Source organism: Lathamus discolor, chromosome 6, assembly GCF_037157495.1.
Source record: "Lathamus discolor isolate bLatDis1 chromosome 6, bLatDis1.hap1, whole genome shotgun sequence".
Classification (NCBI taxonomy): Eukaryota; Metazoa; Chordata; class Aves; order Psittaciformes; family Psittacidae; genus Lathamus; species Lathamus discolor.
In genome coordinates, this window is record NC_088889.1 from 19736591 (window position 1) to 19755726 (window position 19136).

Here is a 19136-nt window from a genome sequence, read left to right on the forward strand (position 1 = left end):
AATCCATTTCGCTCAACAATTCTCTTCTGCCCTATCAGTTATTGATTCTTCTACTGTGTTTGCTGTAAGATCTCAGGCTGTTACGTATCTCAACATTTCCTTCATAATTTGATCCCATTTCATCAGTGACACCCCTGCAGCAACTCCAAATATTCACATGAACTGTCATTTTCATTGGTTTAAGCTGGTGGAAAATCACAGTTTAGTAGAAAGCAACCAGGTCTTGCACCAGTACGGAGCAGAATGGGGATAGGGTGCTCACTGTAGCCATAGAAGTGAGATGGAATCGCATGAATTCCAGCATGATATCCCTAATCTATACGAATAATTGACTGTTAGCGCTGCCAGTTATGTGAGCCAAAATGCTCACCAAGTCCTTCTGAGCTTCCTTTAGAATACAGCAGGTGCAGATTTAGCCACCAGTCTCCAGGAGTATGAACAGGCAGAGCTTGAAGTGCTTGGTGTGTTTTCTGTTAACATGAAAATAGGTGACATTTCCAAATATTTGGCTCTTTATTCTAGGTCACAGTTTAGGCTAATGTTTACTCATGCTAGGTTTTTCCTGTGACTTGCTTTACCTTAGCTGAAACTGGACTGCAGGGAACCTGGCTTTCAGAAGGGCTGTGCATCCATCTTTGTAACCGAGCTGGAAAAACACAAACCACAGCAAAAACAGGGCATGCTGTGAGCATAGAGCACTTGAGGTAGTGTGAGCCAAAGAGGAGAATGCTGCTAGGGGAGCAGGGTAACCAGGTCTTGCTGCTGGCTTTGTCTCATTGCAGAGTAATCTTGGACCACCACTTTTCCCCTCTTTTATCTGTTCTCCTTCTTCTCTTATGCTTTGTCTGCTTTGATTGCAAGTTATGGGAAACAAACTGTGTGCTTCTTACTAGGTGTTCATCCAGTTCCTAGGTTTTTTGGAGCAGTCCTATGTTTATTTAGAGTCCCCTCAGGCACTGCTATACTGAAAATAATAGTAGAGATTTCAACATTTTTGCTCTTATCCCTTTGATAAGATTAAACATGTATTTTAAATGTCATCTCCTGCAGGCCTCCTGGTTTTTTTCATTTACTCCCCAGAGTAATTTTTGGCTTTGATTGCACAGGGGGCTTTAACATTCATGTTGTTGGAAGAGGCTGGAGCTGTTAGTTAAAAGCACAGCCGTATGTGGCATGGTGCGGTCCCAGCCTGCCCAGGGGGCTGCTCTAAATAAACAGAACCAAATTAAAGTGCATCATAAAATTACAGCATGCTTTTCTGTAAAGTTCGATTTTTACTTTCCTGGGCCTGACCTTCAGGTTTCGTTTGAGCAGCACTCACAGAGCTCCCTGCCCAGCACCGCTGTGGGCTGAGGGTACCCTCTAGTGGGACAGGTTCTAGCAGCAGTGAAACCCAGCAGCTGCTGCCCTGCCTTACCAGGGTCTTCTTTAGGGCCCATGAGACACTAGGGGAAATGAAATACTGACTCTGGACCCTGCCCACCCATGCTCTTCACCCTGTGCAAGGAGGATGGGCTGCAGACTGGTTTAGGGGTCATGTCGAAAAGGATCATAGAATACAAGGTTTGAAGGGACTTCAAGAACCATCTGGTCCAACCTTTCTGGACAAAGCATGACCTAGACCAGATGTCCCAGCACTCTGTCCAGAGAATCTTAAGTGTCCAGTGCTGGGGAATCCACCACTTCCCTGAGGAGATTATTCCAGTGGCTGATTTTTCTCATTGTGAAAAATATTCCTCCTGTGTCCAACTGGAATCTCCCCAGGAATAACTTGTGCCCATTACCCCTTATCTTTTCCATGGGACACCTTGCAAAAGGGAGGTTGCACCTTCTTTGTAGCCACCCTTTAAACACTGGAGCATGGTGAAAAGGTCTCCCCGAGCCTTCTTTTCTCTAGGCTGAACAGACACAGCCCTCTCAGCTTTTTCTTACATGGCTTCCCAGTCCTTGGATTTTCCTCATGGCCCTTCTCTGACCCTCTCTGGCCTGTCCACGTATTTTTTGTATAGCAGGGACCAAAACTGAACAGAATATTCCAGGTGTGGCCTGACAAGTGCTGAATAGAGTGGGATAATGACATCTTCATCTCTGCTCATGGTGCCCTTGTTGATGTAATCCAGCATTCAGTTGGCTTTCTTTGCCACAGCTGCACGCTGTTCACTTACATTGAGCTTGCTGGCCCCCTGGACCCTTGGGACCCTTTCCACAGAGCTGATCCTAGAAAGGGAGATGTGTGCTGCCTTAATCCTTCCAAAATCTGGGCTTTGTGGTTCGCAGACCTGATGGGAATAGTGCAGTGCAAAGAGGGACACAACGCTGTTAGTATTTCCTGTGCATAGTGCTGGTGGTGCTTCGAGGCTTGTTCTCCAGGCTTACGGGATCATGCAGGCTGATGACACCTGTGCAATCAGCTCTCTTCCAGCTGGCTGGCCCTGCTGGGAAAACTGCTGCTGCTGTCCATAGAAGGGGTAGGCCTTCCAGAAATGAAGCCCCCCATCATGGGAAGCAAAGGAATTCTTCAGTGTACTAATTTTTGCTGTCTTTGCCTCTTCCTAGGGACCTAGTCCAGCTCTGAGCTCAGCTGCCAGGCTTCTGTGTATCAGTGCCACACCACTGAGATAAAGCAGTCTGGCTGTTCGGCTGGGGATCTGGCATGCTGTTTACATTCAGATCTCAGCAGTCTGCAGTCCAGTTTGACTCTCCTTTCACTCACAAATGTTACTCTTCTGGAATGGGCAGTTTTTAAAGCTAGACAGGCAAGGCTGGTTTCTCAAAGGATTATGATAAACTTTATAATATCTAAAGAGAGCACAACATGCATGCAGAACGATGCTTGCATGTACTTTGTTGCAAATGCCTAAGCTTTCTTCTTTCACACAGCACTGTATTTCTCTTGCCTTGCTTTATGGCTGGCAGTACTTCACTCGCTGCTGCATGGTTTCAAAACAAAAGAGGCAGCTCCATCTAGAGGTCTTTGATAAAAGAATAAAACCTGTTTTTCATAGCTCTGCACTTCAAGAGTTTCTGTCTGATGCAGCACTGTGTATGTGGGTGTGCTTTCTCTTATGCAGCATAGCTATACCTTATTTCTAAATGTTTTATAAGTTCTAAGATTTTGGAACAGGGCCTTGAAGTTTCAGAGCAATCTTGAGACACTTCCTCCCTTCCCCCCTTATTATTCAGAGTGAGTTGCAGTTCAGCAAGAGTATCCATATGTACAGTGTTTGCTGCCTGTGTGCACAGTTTGGTGCAGAGATGGGATGGACAGGGAGGTCCTGACCATTGTTTCTCTCTGTTTCTTCATAACATCTCAGAATTTGTCAGTGTGAAATGTGAGATAAGGCTGTGCTCAAATTTACACTGAGATTTAGTGGCTAAGCCTAAACTCTAGTTCAAAAGAAGGAGAGAGTATCACTGTGGTAACCGCCATGAAGTAGGGATGGGGACACGCAAGTAACTTCTACTCATCAACGTGCACCAACAGAGGTGTTATTTTAAGTAACTAGGAATCTAACAGTTTGTCTCACTGAGTACTTGGGATGGCATTTTGGTATCACAGGTTCTTATGATTTACTGAGATTTTAAAGATGTAAGTAAAAGTGCACACACAGCATGTTTTTCTTCCTATCAGTAACGATTAAAGCAGAAACACAGCAATACATCTGATGCACAGCATATCCCAGAGTGCAGGCCTACCACAGCACTGTGTTCATATACTAGGGGATGTTTGGGGTTTGGTTCTGGACCAAAAGGAGAGTTCTTTGTAATGGAATGAAGAACAAAAATCAGCATTTCTTATGTAGAATGTACAGGTTAATAATGCCCAATACTTCCTTGTTGTTTCTTTTTCTTCTAGTTGCCTAGTCCAGGTAATTGTTCCCTTCTCCCTTTGAACATTCTTTATCATCATATTCTCTATAGTGCACTCACACTTTTAACTTCATTCTAATCCTTTCCTGCTGGCTTTTCAATTTCCACTTGCTCTATAGGTATTAAAGACAATAGCTCTTGAGGTTACTAGAAAATGTACAGATAGAGGTTATTAGTGAACTCCTGCATTTCAGTTCAACAGAATTCAGCACTTGAGACAAAGAAAAGAATATGTAGTTCTTGGCAGGTGGGACTTTTTTCTTTATGAAAAAAAAAAAGAATTTAATGAGAGACATCTTTCAGGAAACTGAAAGATCAGGCTAAGTCTTGGCTGAAAAAAGAACTTTGAGGGCTTGCTGATACTTTGCCAGTGTTAAAGGAGTCAACTCAGAGATTATTAGCTAATATAATGAGTCTGCAACATGTAGTCATAATAGTCCCATTACGTTAATACATTTCTTTTTCCCTCCTCTTTAGCCTACTTACTGCTAAACAATATCTACTATTGTTTTAGAGTAGGCCATAGTTCAATCTTCTGAGGACTTAAAAAAAAATATAAAATTAAACTGCTAAGGAAGAAACCCAACATCCCACTTCTTAAAGAATAATATTCATTTTAGATAATCATTTCTGGGGAACATTTGGCATGCTAGTACTTAAACAGATCTCTGGCAACCACTGTAGTAGTTTTGTTCACCAAGCCCTCCATCGTTTCACCTATTTCAGTTTCAGGCTCTCTCATGAGGACCAGGCAGGTGGGCACAGTTCATGCTGATTTCTCACAGAGATTATTTCTCGCTCAGTGCAAGCAGACAGGGGTGTTGCTTTGTCTTCTTAGGATCGGAGCACAGCAGCCCTTGGAGCTGCCCACCAAACTTCGAATCTCCTCAGCAACGCATTCCCCAGCTCTCTAGCCAGAAGAGTTCCTCTCCTGGGACATCATGTTGATGCCTGCACGAGGTCTAGTGCAGCTGGAAGTCTGTCCTGTTGATCCAGAAGCATGCAAGCTTTATTTGGCTGTGGCAGGTACCTACTTCCAGAAACTATCTTTCTTCCGGGATCTCTTGGGCAACCTGTTCCAGTGTTCCACCACCCTCATTGTAAAATATTACTTCCTTGTATCTAGTCTAAATCTACCCACTATTAGTTTAAAACCATTACCCCTCGTCCTATCACAACAGGCCCTGCTAAACAGTCTGTCTCCATCTTTCTTATAAGCCCCTTTTAAGAACTGAAAGGTCCCAATAAAGTCTCCCTGGAGCCTTCTCTTCTCCAGGCCGAACAACCCCAACTCTCCCAGTCTTTCCTACAGGAGAGGTGCTCCAGGCTTTTGATCATTTTCGTGGCCTTCCTCTGGACCTGCTCCAATACGTCCATGAAGACACAGAGACACTCCCGTACTGAGGACTCTAGAGCTGGATGCAGTACTCCAGGTGGGATCTCACCAGAGTGAAGTAGAGGGGCAGGATCACCTCCCTCGACCTGCTGGCCACACTTCTTTTGGTGCAGCCCAGAATACACTTGGCCTTCTGGGCTGTGAGTGCACATTGCTTGCTCATGTTCAGCTTTTCATCCACCAGTACCCCCAAGTCCTTGTCGACAGGGCTGCTCCCAATCCCTTCATCCCCCAGCCTGTATTGATACTGGAGGTTGCCCCAACCCAGGTGCAGCACCTTGTACTTGGCCTTGTTGAACCTCATGAGGTTCACATGGGCCAACTTATAGAGCTTGTCCAGGTCCCTCTGGATGGCATCCAGTCCCTCAGGCGTGTCAACCACACCACAGTCATAATGGGCTCTTCACTTGCTGTGACAGGACCTCTTCCTTTGCTGAGGTGACACCCAAATCCTTGGAACAAAAAAAAAAGGTCCAGTGGGAGCAAAAGAAAGGAATAATATGCTGCATGAGGTACACAATGATTTTGTTAAAAAGATCCATTTCTGTAAGAGGTGGAGGGAACAAGAGAGGGGAGGTTGGTACAATGGCATGGTATCCCGTGAAAAAGTGGAGAATGAGGTGCTCAGACTTTTTGTGACAAAGGGTCTAGATCACAGCTCTGGCACCTACTTTCTGTATGGAAAGCAAAGACTGTGGGCTCTGTGTTTGAACAGTTCCTGCTGTTCATGGAAAATCCTGGGATTTATGATGTTCTGAGTTGTACCAGGAGCTGAAAGAGGCAGAGATGCTTGTTTTATTCCACCCTGTTACAGCAAGGTAAGGAGAATACATACACGCCTGACCGTCTGGGGCCATTCCTAGCAAGTCTCTGCTTCTTAATGGCGTAATGTACACATCCTCAGGCTTCTTGAACACTTTTAAATTTCTTGTCTAACTGGTTTTGTTGCACAATATGTTAGCACGTGTAGCCTGGGAAAGAGGGTAGGAAGGAAGTTGTTATCAGAAGCTGATAGGAGGGAAGTTGTATCAGAAGTGCTTTGTTTATATGCAGGAGCAGATAAGTTGACTCATATCTTTGAGTCCCCAGCACTGCAACGCTACACATCCTCATGCACATGCCATGTAAGACACAGGCATGGGCATACAGAAGATGCTTTAACCCCTGCGCCAGGGATAATGTAAGCACTTTCTAACCACCTGTGCTTGTTGTAAAAACTAGAAATGTCTTGAACTTGTTCTTAGCAAAATCTCTCACCCTTTTCCTCTTGATGCTGTGTTGGATTCACTGGCTGTCACATCAGGCAAATGGGTTTGGAGATAGCACTGGACTGATGTAATTTGGCCAAATTTGCTCTCCATGACCATCCTCTCACCACTTTGTGTGTAACTAAAACATGACAAGACCCTGTTTCTCAAGACAAATGAGAAGAGGATTGGTGGGGCATCTCCAATGTAACACGTTCAGATACAGCACTGTAAATTACTTATTTTGGAGAAGAGTGGCCTTTCTTCAGGTTGAAGAATTGGTGTCCTCAACATAAAAAGGACATGGAACTGTTGGAACAAGTCCAGAGGAGGGCCACAGGTATGATCAGGGGACTGGAGCACCTTCCGTATGAAGATAGGCTGAGAAAGTTGGGGCTGTTCAGCTTGGAGACGAGAAGGCTGCGTGGAGACCTCATAGCAGCCTTCCAGTATCTGAAGGGGGCCTATAAGGATGCTGGGGAGGGACTCTTCGTTAGGGAATGTAGTGACAAGACAAGGGGTAATGGGTTAAAACTTAAATAGGGGAAGTTCAGATTGGTTATGAAGAGGAAGTTCTTCACTGTGAGGGTGGTGAGGCACTGGAATGGGTTGCCCAGGGAAGTTGTGAATGCTCCATCCCTAGCGGTGTTCAAGGCCAGCTTGGACAGAGCCTTGGGTGACATGGTTTAGCGTGAGGGGTCCCTGCCCATGGCAGGGGGGTTGGAACTAGATGATCTTAAGGTCCTTTCCAACCCTAACTGTTCTATGATTCTGTGATTCTTCAGAGAGTTAAGCACCATGTGTGCCACTGCTATGCTGTGCTGCTGTACTGGTTGTGGCCTTTTCTTTCTGATTGACTCAAGCCTTCAGTGAACATATAGGATCATTTATACCAGGTGTAGCCTTGTGCCTTTGTAGGAGAAAAGAACTTAAAAGTACCATTAAGAACTGCAATGCAGTAGAAAAAGTCTCAGAGAGCTCAAAAATGGTGTTATTTCTATCTCATTCAATTTAGCCATCCGCACAAAGGGTAAACCACAGTCACCTCACATGTCTCCGACTCCGAAGTACTGACAGTTGTCTTGCAACACCAGTCAAGTCCAACACTGATGGGCGGGAGTCTGGAAGATCCTGTTTCCAAAGAGCACTAACAACACGTTTCTGGGTGTCTCCTCCCTCATTTGTGTATCATGGCACTGCAGGTTGAAGAAAACTGCTCAGACTGCTTGAGGAAAGCCACTTTCATGACAGGCTGTTGACGATGCTTCATGAAAATTTGACACTGGTACTGTTTTTCTATTGCTTTGAACTGTATAAAGTGAAGCAAGCAGAGCAAGTAAGGTGTGCATCAGGGGTCTTCAGCACTCAGAATGAGGAAGGTCTTTCAGATCTTGTTAATACTGGGTAATATTCTTCACATACAAGTGTTTGCAAGATTGTGGCTCTAAGCTTATTTGTAAGCCACAAGGACAGAGGAGTCCTGTAAAATTATCTGGATTAAATGTTTGTGCAAGACAAAAGGATCACTGTATCAGTCTCAATTAAGAGGAAGTTAAAAGTATTTTAAAACTTGCTGTTGGATGTCAGTGAATTAGAGAACTATGAATGAAGCAGAAGATTTTACAGCCTCTGAGATACACATTGATGTACCTTCTACTTAAATCCCATTATTATATATGGGAGTGGAAGCTGGTGCCCAATGAAAAGATACAGAAAAATCAGAAAGCAGAGGCCACTCCAGCTGTCTGGTGCCTCGGAGCTCTGTGGTTTAAAGTGGAGGTTTGTTGGGCTAGGTGGGGCTGGTGGGAACGGCTGGCACATGAAATCACTGTCTACAAGGATGGCTTGAACCCATTTCTGAGTGTGTCAGTCATGTTTGGGAATAAGTGAGGAGCCAAATTATAAATAATAGGGCAAGACTGCTGGGAAAGAAATAACCCCAGTAAACTAAAACAATCAGTTTGTTCTCCCATGTTTCCTGTACAAGTAATAAAATCTAATAACTGACTTGCTGTTAACAGTTAATGACCACTGCATTTGTTAATGGACCCAGACAAATGAGAGCAGTTTAATACAACAAACAGGCCATTAGTTGTATTAATGGTTGGCTTGTAGGAGTTAGTGCTCTTATAAACTATATTCTGCAGTTTATAATACCAGCACTATATAAAATGACCTGGTGTTTTCCAAAAAATAAAAATAATAAGGATCAGGTGAGTTCCAGTTTAGCACTGGAAAATAAGTATGCATGCTAACTAGGAAAAGCTGATAGCAGGCTAGTTTTCTAGTTTGCACTGGAGTAAATCAGGAGCAACAGCAGACATACAAACCAGGGCTGATTCTTGTACAGCCTAAAATCAGTGGCAGCTTTTCTTTTGACTTTGGTGAGTTTTGGATTGCTTGTGTAATTATCATCATTAGAGAGCAATTTTCTTTCCTTTTTTTTTTTTTTCGCAGACCACAAATGATTCTACACATGGGATATTCAGTTTTTAGCAGCTGTCATTATTTAGAGGTTTAACAAGCACGCTTATAGAAAGAACTATAAAAGGGAAGTTGTATAAATAGACTGAAATTAATAGAGGAACCAAATAGAGTTAGTTCCTGCTTCACTAGCCTCTACAGCTCATTCAATTTCTGTATTTTTAAAGTGTATTTAACTGCAGTTCTATTTACAAGAAATGTCAGTAGCATTTTTGCAATGGTAGTTGTGAAAGCCAAAGTTTTTCCATGGCTTTACAGACTCACTTCTGAATGTAACTAGTGTTTGGTAGAAATTTAAAGTGGAGCAATTTAAGCATTTGCCCTTAACTTGCCAAATGGGGACGATACTAAATTATTACAGAATTATAGGTTACTGGTGAAGGGAATAATGTACACTTTGGTATGAAAAAGAAGTGGAGGTATTTAAATGTGTATGAATGGGCTCTAATTTGTGTATAGTCGTAGCATGAGATGAGGCCAGGCTTAAATCATAAACTTATAACAGGGCTTAGCCAAGCTCTTTGGCTTTGTTTGTGGAGCCAAATTGCAAGTTTTCCAGATAGACTCCCCAAAACATAAGAGACCTTGCATAAATTTATCCTTAAGGTTACTGTGACCTGGAGGAAGAATGCAAGAGTAAACTCAGAGAGCTGTTCCCACCTTTGGCCATTCAACCACATGCAGGGAATAGTGTCTAAGCCAATCTAAAGAGGTGTCACTCTAGAGTTTTCTTACTTAGATATGGAAATTACAGTCCAGAGGAACATAATATTCACTCTGGGTCCTTCCTAGATTCATCATACCTCAGCAATGCTGCTGCAAAGAGTGGCAAGTGACTGAGGCTTCAGAGTAAGATACAAGAATACTTCAGCAGAAAAGGATAAGAAATAAGAGAGGCACAGAGTGGTCCTTCCTCTGGTAATCCTCTCAACTGGCAATATGTGTTTTAAGAGGTTCCCGGGCCAGGATTTATCTCAGGGTTGGTAGTCAGTAGGAAGTCTATCCTCCATAAATACCTAAATATCCTTTCTAATTCTGGCCTCCATTTTTGGCAATGAATTCTATATTGTAATTATGCATTCTGTAAAAAGATGTATGCTTCTGTGTGTTTTAAACCTCCTACCTCAAATTTCACTGACTGCCCTTTACGTCTTGTCTGGAAAAGAATGAAAAATTCTCTCCCATTCATCCAGCTCATATGGTTTATGATTGTACAGATATCAACCGCATTTTCCCCTTCAGTCATTCTTTCCCAGACTCTGAATTCTTAAGCTAGGCAGTCTCTCTCCCTTCACAATAACGTTTCATGGCTTTGATCACCTTTGCCATCTTTTCAGTTTTAGTTCAGTTCTACTCTGCATTTCTTGAGATGGAGGGAGAAGCAGTCTTGCACACAATGTAAATGGTATGGATGTATCATTTATACAGTGCCTGAGTGACAGTTTTGGCTTTGCTCTTAGTTGCGTTTCTTGTAATGACTAATATTATATTTGTCCTTTTGATAGTTGCTGAACACTGAACTTTTTTTCCACTGGCTCTCCACCCCTATCCTAAAATCTTCTAGAGTGGGAGAAGGTTAGTAAGATCACCTATTACCTCTTTGCTTATTCTGTAATATACCTATAATTCAGATTGTATTTCCTTATGTGCATTATTCTGTATTTGTTACCTTGCACACAATCCATTGTGCTGCTGCTCAGGCACAACATCAGATATTTTTATACTTCTCAATCAGTTTCTTCAACAGCTATGTGTCAGTGGCTGACTGCCCAGGAAACCACACAGCTTGGAAGGAAGAGCTGGGAAGAGCTCAGCCTCCCTGAACACTTGAGGGCACAAAATAAATCAACTTGCCTTGTCTAGAGCCGTGCTGGAGAAGGAGGAGAGAGAAGAGAAAAGAGAGAAGCCATGCTCCTGCGGACCTGCCCGGCGTTCAGAGCAGGGCAAGGAGGTTCAGCGCAGCCATCACCAGATGGTGCTGCTGCGTTCAGCCTTGCGAGGTCACCGCGCGCAGGGACGTTCTGATTCTTGGAAGAAAATACTGTACTGGGGACGTTTTTCCACTGCTCGGGCGTCTGGAGAGTAGGCAGGGGATGTTCTGACTTCATGTCACTACTCAGTTCTCTTTGAGAACCCGACATTTGAGTTTTGGCTGGGAGTTCTGAATAGGGGTGTGTTCAGATGCTGTTTGAGATGATCTGTTCCAGACTGGTTTGAGTGGATAAACAAAATTAATTAGATTCACATCATGTGAGCCCACAGGATTGAAGTTTTCCTCCAATGGAAAACAAGCTAGCAGTGGGTACTGTTGCTTGTCAGAAATATTTATAACTATAGCTCACCTGCTTTTCCATATGTTTGAAAATGTTTGCTGTTTTTTTAAAGGCCCAGGTACCAGAATCATGTTATCAAAGAGACTCCAATGAACCACTGCACAGCAAAAGTTCTCAGAGTCCCCTTTGCTATTGCTATTACATATGAAACTCCAGTGTAGCATAGTACTTCACCTTGCGTGGTCAAACAGAGGAAATGGCCTGCCTGAACCTTTAACTAGCAGATTTTAGTCTATTTCTTGTTTGTGCCAGTAAATATGTGAGCCAGTCATTACTTCTAACAAGTTGATTGGGAAAGTTTTCCTCTCTGATTCCTCAGAAAACTGAGGAAAAGGTAAAAGAAAAATTTTGACACTATGATGGCAGTTTGTGAATGTAACTCATGTTCATCTATTAACTGTAGTCTCCAATCTCCAAGAGCTTTTGTGAATCTAAGTTGATATTAAAACTTCTGTAAAGAGTTTACTGCACAGCTGCAGGAGCATACTGAGGTTTTAACTTCCATGAGGCAGACAGATCCAGCACAGGAAACTCAGAGGCAAAGCAGACACGCTGCACTATTCTTCATTGCTATTGCTCTGAGCTCTTTGGGGGCCTCTAAACAAAGTAAAATCTATGTTTAACAATTTGGAGTTTAAAGAGTGAGCACTCCAGCCTGCATAAGGCCTTGAGCCTCATCCTGTGGACGTTCATGCTGGACTCCAAGGGACAGCTCCTGGCTATCAATGATAGAATAGAGGTGATCAAAGTGCAAAATGACAAGTAATGATGCTCTTGAGAAGGTAAATGGTGGGCTTTTTTATTCTTTGCTGTCATGAAAGAAGAGCAGCGGTGAATCAGGAAATTGAAGTGACAGCAGATATAGAGCTGATGAAAAGAAATGTTCATTTCTGACCACCTCACTGCTGTGAGATGGAGGAATCAAAAAGGCACGAAGACTAAACCCAGAATATTTGTAAGGAAAAGAAAACCACTCAGAACGACCATCCCTAATGCTAAATGCATTTCAGAAGGAACATCAACCCAACAAAAAAATTCCTGTATCTTTAAGTCTTTTACAGGAACAGACTACTCTGTGTTTTCACAGCCATACCCTCTGCTAAGAGACCTGGAGATGGTCACTCCTGGAGACAAGATCCCAGCCCCTGTGGCACCTGGATTACATGCACCTTGGTAATTAAGGCTGTTCCTCCTCAGGGTGAACTGTCCTAACCGAGCTCAAAAAATTCTTAAACACTTCTTTTCTCAGGCTAACAATGACAAACCAAGGAACATAAAAGCCTGGCAGGGAGACCTGTCAAAAGTCTGATTTAAGGGTCTACAAGTTTTTCTGGCAGAACTGTTGCTTCTATGTGATGAATGATCACATTACTGAACCTGTTCCACCTGCTCTTTCCTGAGGAGACAAGAGGAACCCTGCTCTGAGGCTGGAAGGAGCTTTGGCTTGGTGCTCCTGCGAAATGTGGAGTGGCTAGAAGGAGAGGAGGGTAAGGAGAAAAAGGGGTGGGAAATGAGAGGCAGTCTGCTAGGGAATGGGTAGAATGTAAGAGATGAAGGGCTGGGGGGAAAGGCATAGGCTGAAAAGGTAAAAGAAAAATAAAAAAAGAAACACACACAGACTGTGTGCTCGCAACCAACTGTGGCACCATCCTGCTGTGGCAGGGACATTCAAATGACATGTTAGTCCACTGCGGGGATTGCAACCTAATCCAGACAATGCTGGCCAGACAGCATCACCAGGAATGCAGGATTTCACTGCTCCCCTACCCAGTCCACAGAGTTTTGCTGTAACTTTGGAAAGTAATTAAAAGTATTTAAATTCTGACTTTATTAAGAGCACTGAAAAGGCAAAAGAAATCCACCCCAAAACAAGCCCTGCATGACGAATGCCAAGAATGGTAATCACGCAGAATTAATCCCAAACGGCAGTTACAACAACAAACTTTTCAATAGCAAAATTAACGTATCCTTATATTATCTGTACACGTTCTCCTAGTTAAACGCGCTGCTCCAGCGTTAGGCTGCGGTAAATCGCCCGCCACAGAAAACAACGTACAACGCAGCTGAGCGGGTGCTGCGCTGTCGAACTCGCCTTCCCGCACAGCCACACCGCAGGTATGGCCGGAGCAGCCGCAGCCCCTCCCCGGGCGGTGCGGGCAGGGCAAGGGCCGTGTCCCCGCGGCAGCCCGGCGCTGGCATCGCTCTTCCGCCGCTCCCCCGCGCCCTCCGCCTCTCGGCAGGGCTCCGGGCACACCTGCGCTAAGGGCGGGGGCGCTGCCGGGCCAGCCCGGGCCGTGCCGATCCGGGCCCGTCCCGCCCGCTCCGAGCCCCGCGCCCGCCCTCGCGGCTCCGCCCCGCCCGGCGCCGTCCCCCGCCCCAGGTGTCCGTCCCGCGCCGCGCCGAGCTGAGCCGCTGCCCCTCTGCAGCAGAGGCCCGCACCGGGCGCAGCGGCGGCGCGGGGCTGGGCGGCGGAGCGGTGCCCGCTGCCGCGGGAGGTGGGCGGTGCGCGGGGGCGGCGGTTCCGGGGCCCCGGCATGGCCCGGGGGCGGGCGCGCCGCCGCCGCCCGGCCCCGTGAAGAGACACGGCAGGGCTGGCTGCGGGCTCGGCGGAACCGGGGTCTGGCTTCGGGCTCTCCTCCGGGCGCCCCGGGGGGGCGGCCATGTCCGGAGCCATGAAGTTCAACGGGTACCTGAAGGTGCGGATCGGGGAGGCGGTGGGACTGCAGCCCACCCGCTGGTCCCTCCGGCACTCGCTCTTCCGCAAGGGATACCAGCTCTTGGACCCTTATGTCACCGTCAGTGTGGACCAGGTGCGCGTCGGGCAGACCAGCACCAAGCAGAAGACCAACAAGCCCACCTACAATGAGGAGTTCTCTACCACGGTTAGTGACGGCCATCAGATCGAGCTGTCCGTCTTCCACGACACCCCCATCGGCTACGATGACTTTGTGGCCAACTGCACCTTGCACTTCCAGGACCTCTTGCGCTCCGCAGGTCCCAGTGACAGCTTTGAAGGCTGGGTGAGTACCCGTCTTGAGGGGAAGCTGGAGCCGGGCTCCTCTTTGAATGAATGAATGCGCTCGAAGGGTATTTGCAGAGCTGGGGCTTGTCCCTGCACGTCTGCGCTGCAGATGCACACAGCCCGGTGTGTGTGTCTCATTTACACAAGTGAACTTTCATGCATCTGTGCCCTTATGCTTTAGACTTGTTTAGCCTGCTATTTAGACTGCTATTTCAGCTGATGCATTTTGGAACCCTAAGTACAAAAAGTCTTGGCTGTCATAGCTTGAGGGTCAAGACCCTGTAGCTGAGGGATGTGAAGTCTCTCCCTTTGTAGACTAGCAGAGAGAAGACTCATAACACATAACCATCAAAGTACACCTGTAGACTTACATGATGATGTACCTTTGTTGTTTTGCTTAGCATGCAGAGATGTACTTGGAAACTTAAATACCTGGGGTTGGATATATTTCTGTTCAGATCTCTGCATGCTTGCACAATTGTTTGATGTGTGAAGGTAAGTTTCTTTGACTTTTTAACAGAATGGCAGGAATAATCTTGTGTCTATTATGTCTGCTGCTGCACTGGTTGAGCAGTTTCATTTACAGCTAGTTGTAGGCTATTTCCAAGTAGGTGTCACTTGCATCCAGTTCAGAGAACTTCATTTATGTCTTAGTTCTAATGGTAAGTGAGAAGAATAGTACTAGCTTTAAAGTTGCACCTTTGTTTCTGCTACTGTAAAGGAGGAGGAAGTGATTGTATTGATCCAGAAAGCTGTTTGTAAGTGCTAAATTAAAAAAGGGGGGAGAAAAAAGGTATTTCTTCTGGTAGAGAAGATGGAGAAGAGCTGAGAATTTCCAAGGTTAAGATTGGTATTAGATTTTTAAGGCAAAGAAGTTCAGCATGTGTGGTCAGATAACCGCCACAATAAAATCACATGTGGAGGAAAGAGAGCTGACACTGTAGAGAACAGATAAGCATCTTGATCATATCACTGGGGAGAATGCTGGTGCTTTCTGTTCTCAGCTGGTGTCTGTGACTGAGATGTGATGCTGTGCCTCTGAGGTGATTGTAGGGAAATGCCAGTTGCAGGATTAATTGGTGTATGTTGGTCCTATTTCTTTCTTTTAATTTCTTCTTACGGTGTACTTGCATACCCTGTAGATAGGCCTGAGGTTCATGCACTCAAGGTGGTCCCTCTCAGGCAGCGACTGATGTCATTTTGTGTCAGGTGGAGGGATCCAAGCTAGCCTCAAACAAGTTAGCTTGGGTGTTGCTCCTGACAGCACAGCTAGAGCAGCGTTGACAAGGGTTTGCTCAGTGTGTGGGTACCCTGATTCCCAGGCTAGCTGTGCTGCTGGAGAGAAACTGCTCCTGGGACTTGAGCTAAAACAGTTTTAAATGCAGAATGAAGCCCTATGGGCCAGGGCAAAGGAGTGAGCTCAGGATAGAGAGCTGTGGTTTTGAGGGTTTTCTTTGTGTTTGATTTGCTGGGGGTGTTTCCTCTTTGCCCCTGAGAGAGGCCCTGTCCTCCTGGGAGGCTGGAGTCCTGGCCACAAGTGGCATTGGGCTGCTCTGTTGCAAAGGTGGTGGCCTTATTTACATTGCCAAAATATCTGTAATAGTATTGCCTCTGGTGTGGATGCATGCATGTCCAGGGACCCACTGTTCCTTTGATTTTGTTCATCCTGGAGTGCTGATTTTTAAGACTGATGGCCTGAAACGATTGTGGTTTTTTTGTTTTTTTGTTTTTTTTTTTTTGTGAGGGAAAAGTTTTTTTATCCCTGCTGGATAGGCTTGTGTTTTATGAACTCCTGTACCTGTGAATTGATGGGTGCAATGGGTGGGAAATTGGTGATTCTTGTCAACTTGACTGCTGTAAACTGATGCTGTATCTGGGCATGTAGACAGAGCTGCTTCTCTCCTTTTCAGTTAATGTCTAAATATTACAGCTGGGGTGGATTTAGTGGGAAGTAAGCAAGCATTCATATTCTGTTCCCTTTCTCCTCTCCCTTTTGGCTTGCTTCGTTAGCATCTTGCATAGTGTGCAACCAGGATCACATGACAAGAGGGAACAACATCTTGCCCTGATAAATTAATATGTCTTGACATATCCAGCAAGGCTGTCATGGAGTTTTGTGTAATCAGAAGGATATGGAATGCTGATTTGTAGTAACCAAAGGTTCAGGAACTGCTGGCATGATACAAGACAGCACAAGGGGTTTGTAGATGATTTGCAACACCTCCACTCTGAAATTTTTTGTCCTGCCCTTTTTCCATCCCCAGAGCTAAAGCACATGTAGGCAAGGAAGGAGTGAATGGACTGAGGGGAGAACTGATGAATCCTTGAAGTTTAAACTGGCTTATGCTTATGTGGCTATGCATGATTTTTACGTTCACTTTGCAGAGACAAGGACAAGTAACCTCCAAATGCTCTTTGGATTGATAACGGCCAAGCAGGGCAGGGGAGCTGGCTGCCTCTGGTCCTTCAACTGCTCTCCATATTGCTGAGCTGCAAGGCATTACCTGCAACAGTTCCTCAGCTCACATACACTGGCCTGAAAGTTTTGACATAAGCTCCCAGGCTCCTGCTGCTCTGTTTATGTTTAGGGGGCCTATAAGGATGCTGGGGAGGGACTTTTCATTAGCGTCTGTAGTGATAGGACAAGGGGTAATGGGTTAAAACTTAAATATGGGAAGTTTAGATTGGATATAAGGAAGAAGTTCTTTACTGTAAGGGTGGTGAGGCACTGGAATGGGTTGCCCAGGGAAGTTGTGAATGCTCCATCCCTGGTGGTGTTCAAGGCCAGGCTGGACAGAGCCTTGGGTGCGAGGTGTCCCTGCCCACGGCAGGGGGGTTGGAACTTGATGATCTTAAGGTCCTTTCCAACCCTAACTATTCTATGATTCCATGAACATGGATTTTCTCCTGCTGAAGAAAAAAAGAGATTATCTGTAACATTGGTCACCACCTCTTGTGACAACTGTAAGAAGTGTCAGCGAGAGGCAAGTCGGAGCAGCTGGTGTGTAAGCGTGACTTGCAGGTACATCTCTGCAATTATGACCCCAAACAATTATGCAGATGAGTAAGTGTATGGACATGAACTGTCTCATCAGTAATACTTCCCCACCTGACTCATCCCACTGGCTACTGGGACAGAGTTCTCTGTTCATGATTTGCATTAAAATCCATGTTCCAGTGACTCTTCAAAACTGACCCTTTTTCTTCTAAACATTTTGATTATTTTCTGAGGTCTTTCTAGTAAACATGTTAGCATGGTCCGGATATTTTTTAAGTTGCATCTTTGTTGTTAAACACATTTGACTAATTTTACACAGATCAAATCCATAAGAGCTTATAAACTTCAAGATTTGTCTCTTTGTTTCCCATGTCTTATATTTACTTGTCAAGTCGGAGAGCTGTAGTTTTTACTAATATTGTCCATTAAATGCCATCTTGCCTTGAGGATGCTTTAATGTAGTTAAAACTGGGAGCGTTCTCCCTGGTATCATGTTCTTTCGGGTAGGCATTTTCCAGTGTGGGTGTGAAATTGTGCAAACCTGAATGGTAGCATTTTACACAGGTGCGCATGACCCAGCCAGGTGCAGTGCAGTAGAGAATTAAGCTGGCTGCTGTCCGAGAGCTGTTGTGTTATGATTTACACCAGGGTTGGAACTTGTCTTTTAAAGCTTAATTTTGCGCTAGCATGTGCTAAGATCTTTTTACTCTGCATATGCATCTTTAAAAGGTCCTATCTTCTCTTTAACTGTGTTCCAGTGCAGTATAGGAAGCAGTCATATGTCAGTGAAACAATGTAAGTAATTCAGAGTACTGAGTTGTAATCAAAAGGGGAGACATTTACAATACATAGGATTATTCCTATGAGTTTTACTTAGTAGCTGAGGTGGTTTTTAAGCTTGAGGACACACTATTTACAGATACTGAATTGCATTGTGACTGGGGAATTATTTAATTATGATTGCAAAAATTGTTAGTCCCTGGGTAGTGATGTCATAATTTCTAGGATTTTAACAAGGAGTTAAAATTAAACCGTGATCTTGAAGTAGCAGATTATCAGAGTATACTGAAGGAAATTACATTACAGATGGACTAGAAGATTAATGAGCCAATCACAATTTCCTGATGAGTTTGTTATCGTTTGCTCATGTGTGCAGGGAGAGATTAATACAAATAATTCTCATGAATTCTTTAACTTGAGCTCTTTTTGCCTTTATCTTTTCCTGTGACTTTCTTAAGGCAGAAATACTTGTGTTTACCCATGTCTGTGTGCAATTGTATATACTGAACATTAAACTGAAGAGTTAAAGGAGAATGCAACTTCTTCACCAGAGCATTGTGACCTTGGCAGAGAGCCACAGTGCTGCAGGTCAAATACGATATAGCTGTTTCTTGTTTTGAGTCCTGCTTCACTGCAGTGTATTTTCCAGGTGTGTGCATCTTGCATCCGGAAGCCACAAATAGGGTATAGGTCTTGACAGAGGATTTTATGAAGCAGTACTTTGTGTCTGCATCAGCCTGTGCCCACCTGAAGATATGGACCACAGTTTTTAGCACGGGAGTAAATGGTGTCTCCTTCCATAGGTCAGTAGCAAGCTGAGATAGAAAGCAACAGCAGTCTGTCCATGTCATTTCTGTTTCCATGCATGTGACAAACAAGTACGTAGTGCAGACCTCTGATCTGAGTGAAAGTCACTTTGCACATTAATTGCAAACTAGGCTTGAGTAAACTAAGCTCCTTTCCTATTTCTTGATCAGTTTTAAGTTGTTTCTGTAACTATTATTAG

The 19136-nt window shown here is 44.7% G+C and overlaps 1 protein-coding gene and 1 long non-coding RNA gene across 2 annotated transcripts in view; both read left to right on the forward strand.

Moving 5' to 3' along the window:
- Nucleotides 1–4836: 4836 nt before the first annotated feature.
- LOC136017386 (uncharacterized) lies at nt 4837–9039 on the forward strand. The gene is made up of 3 exons (XR_010613922.1): nt 4837–4896; nt 7716–7798; nt 8971–9039. It is a non-coding gene; the product is annotated as an uncharacterized LOC136017386 (long non-coding RNA).
- A 4794-nt stretch (nt 9040–13833) lies between these two features.
- PRKCH (protein kinase C eta) overlaps nt 13834–19136 on the forward strand; it is a 116717-nt gene continuing 111414 nt past the window's right edge. The window contains exon 1 of the mRNA XM_065685159.1: nt 13834–14350. Within this exon, the coding sequence (XP_065541231.1) occupies nt 13991–14350 (360 nt within the window). The 5' untranslated portion in view covers nt 13834–13990. The remainder of the gene's footprint in view (nt 14351–19136) is intronic.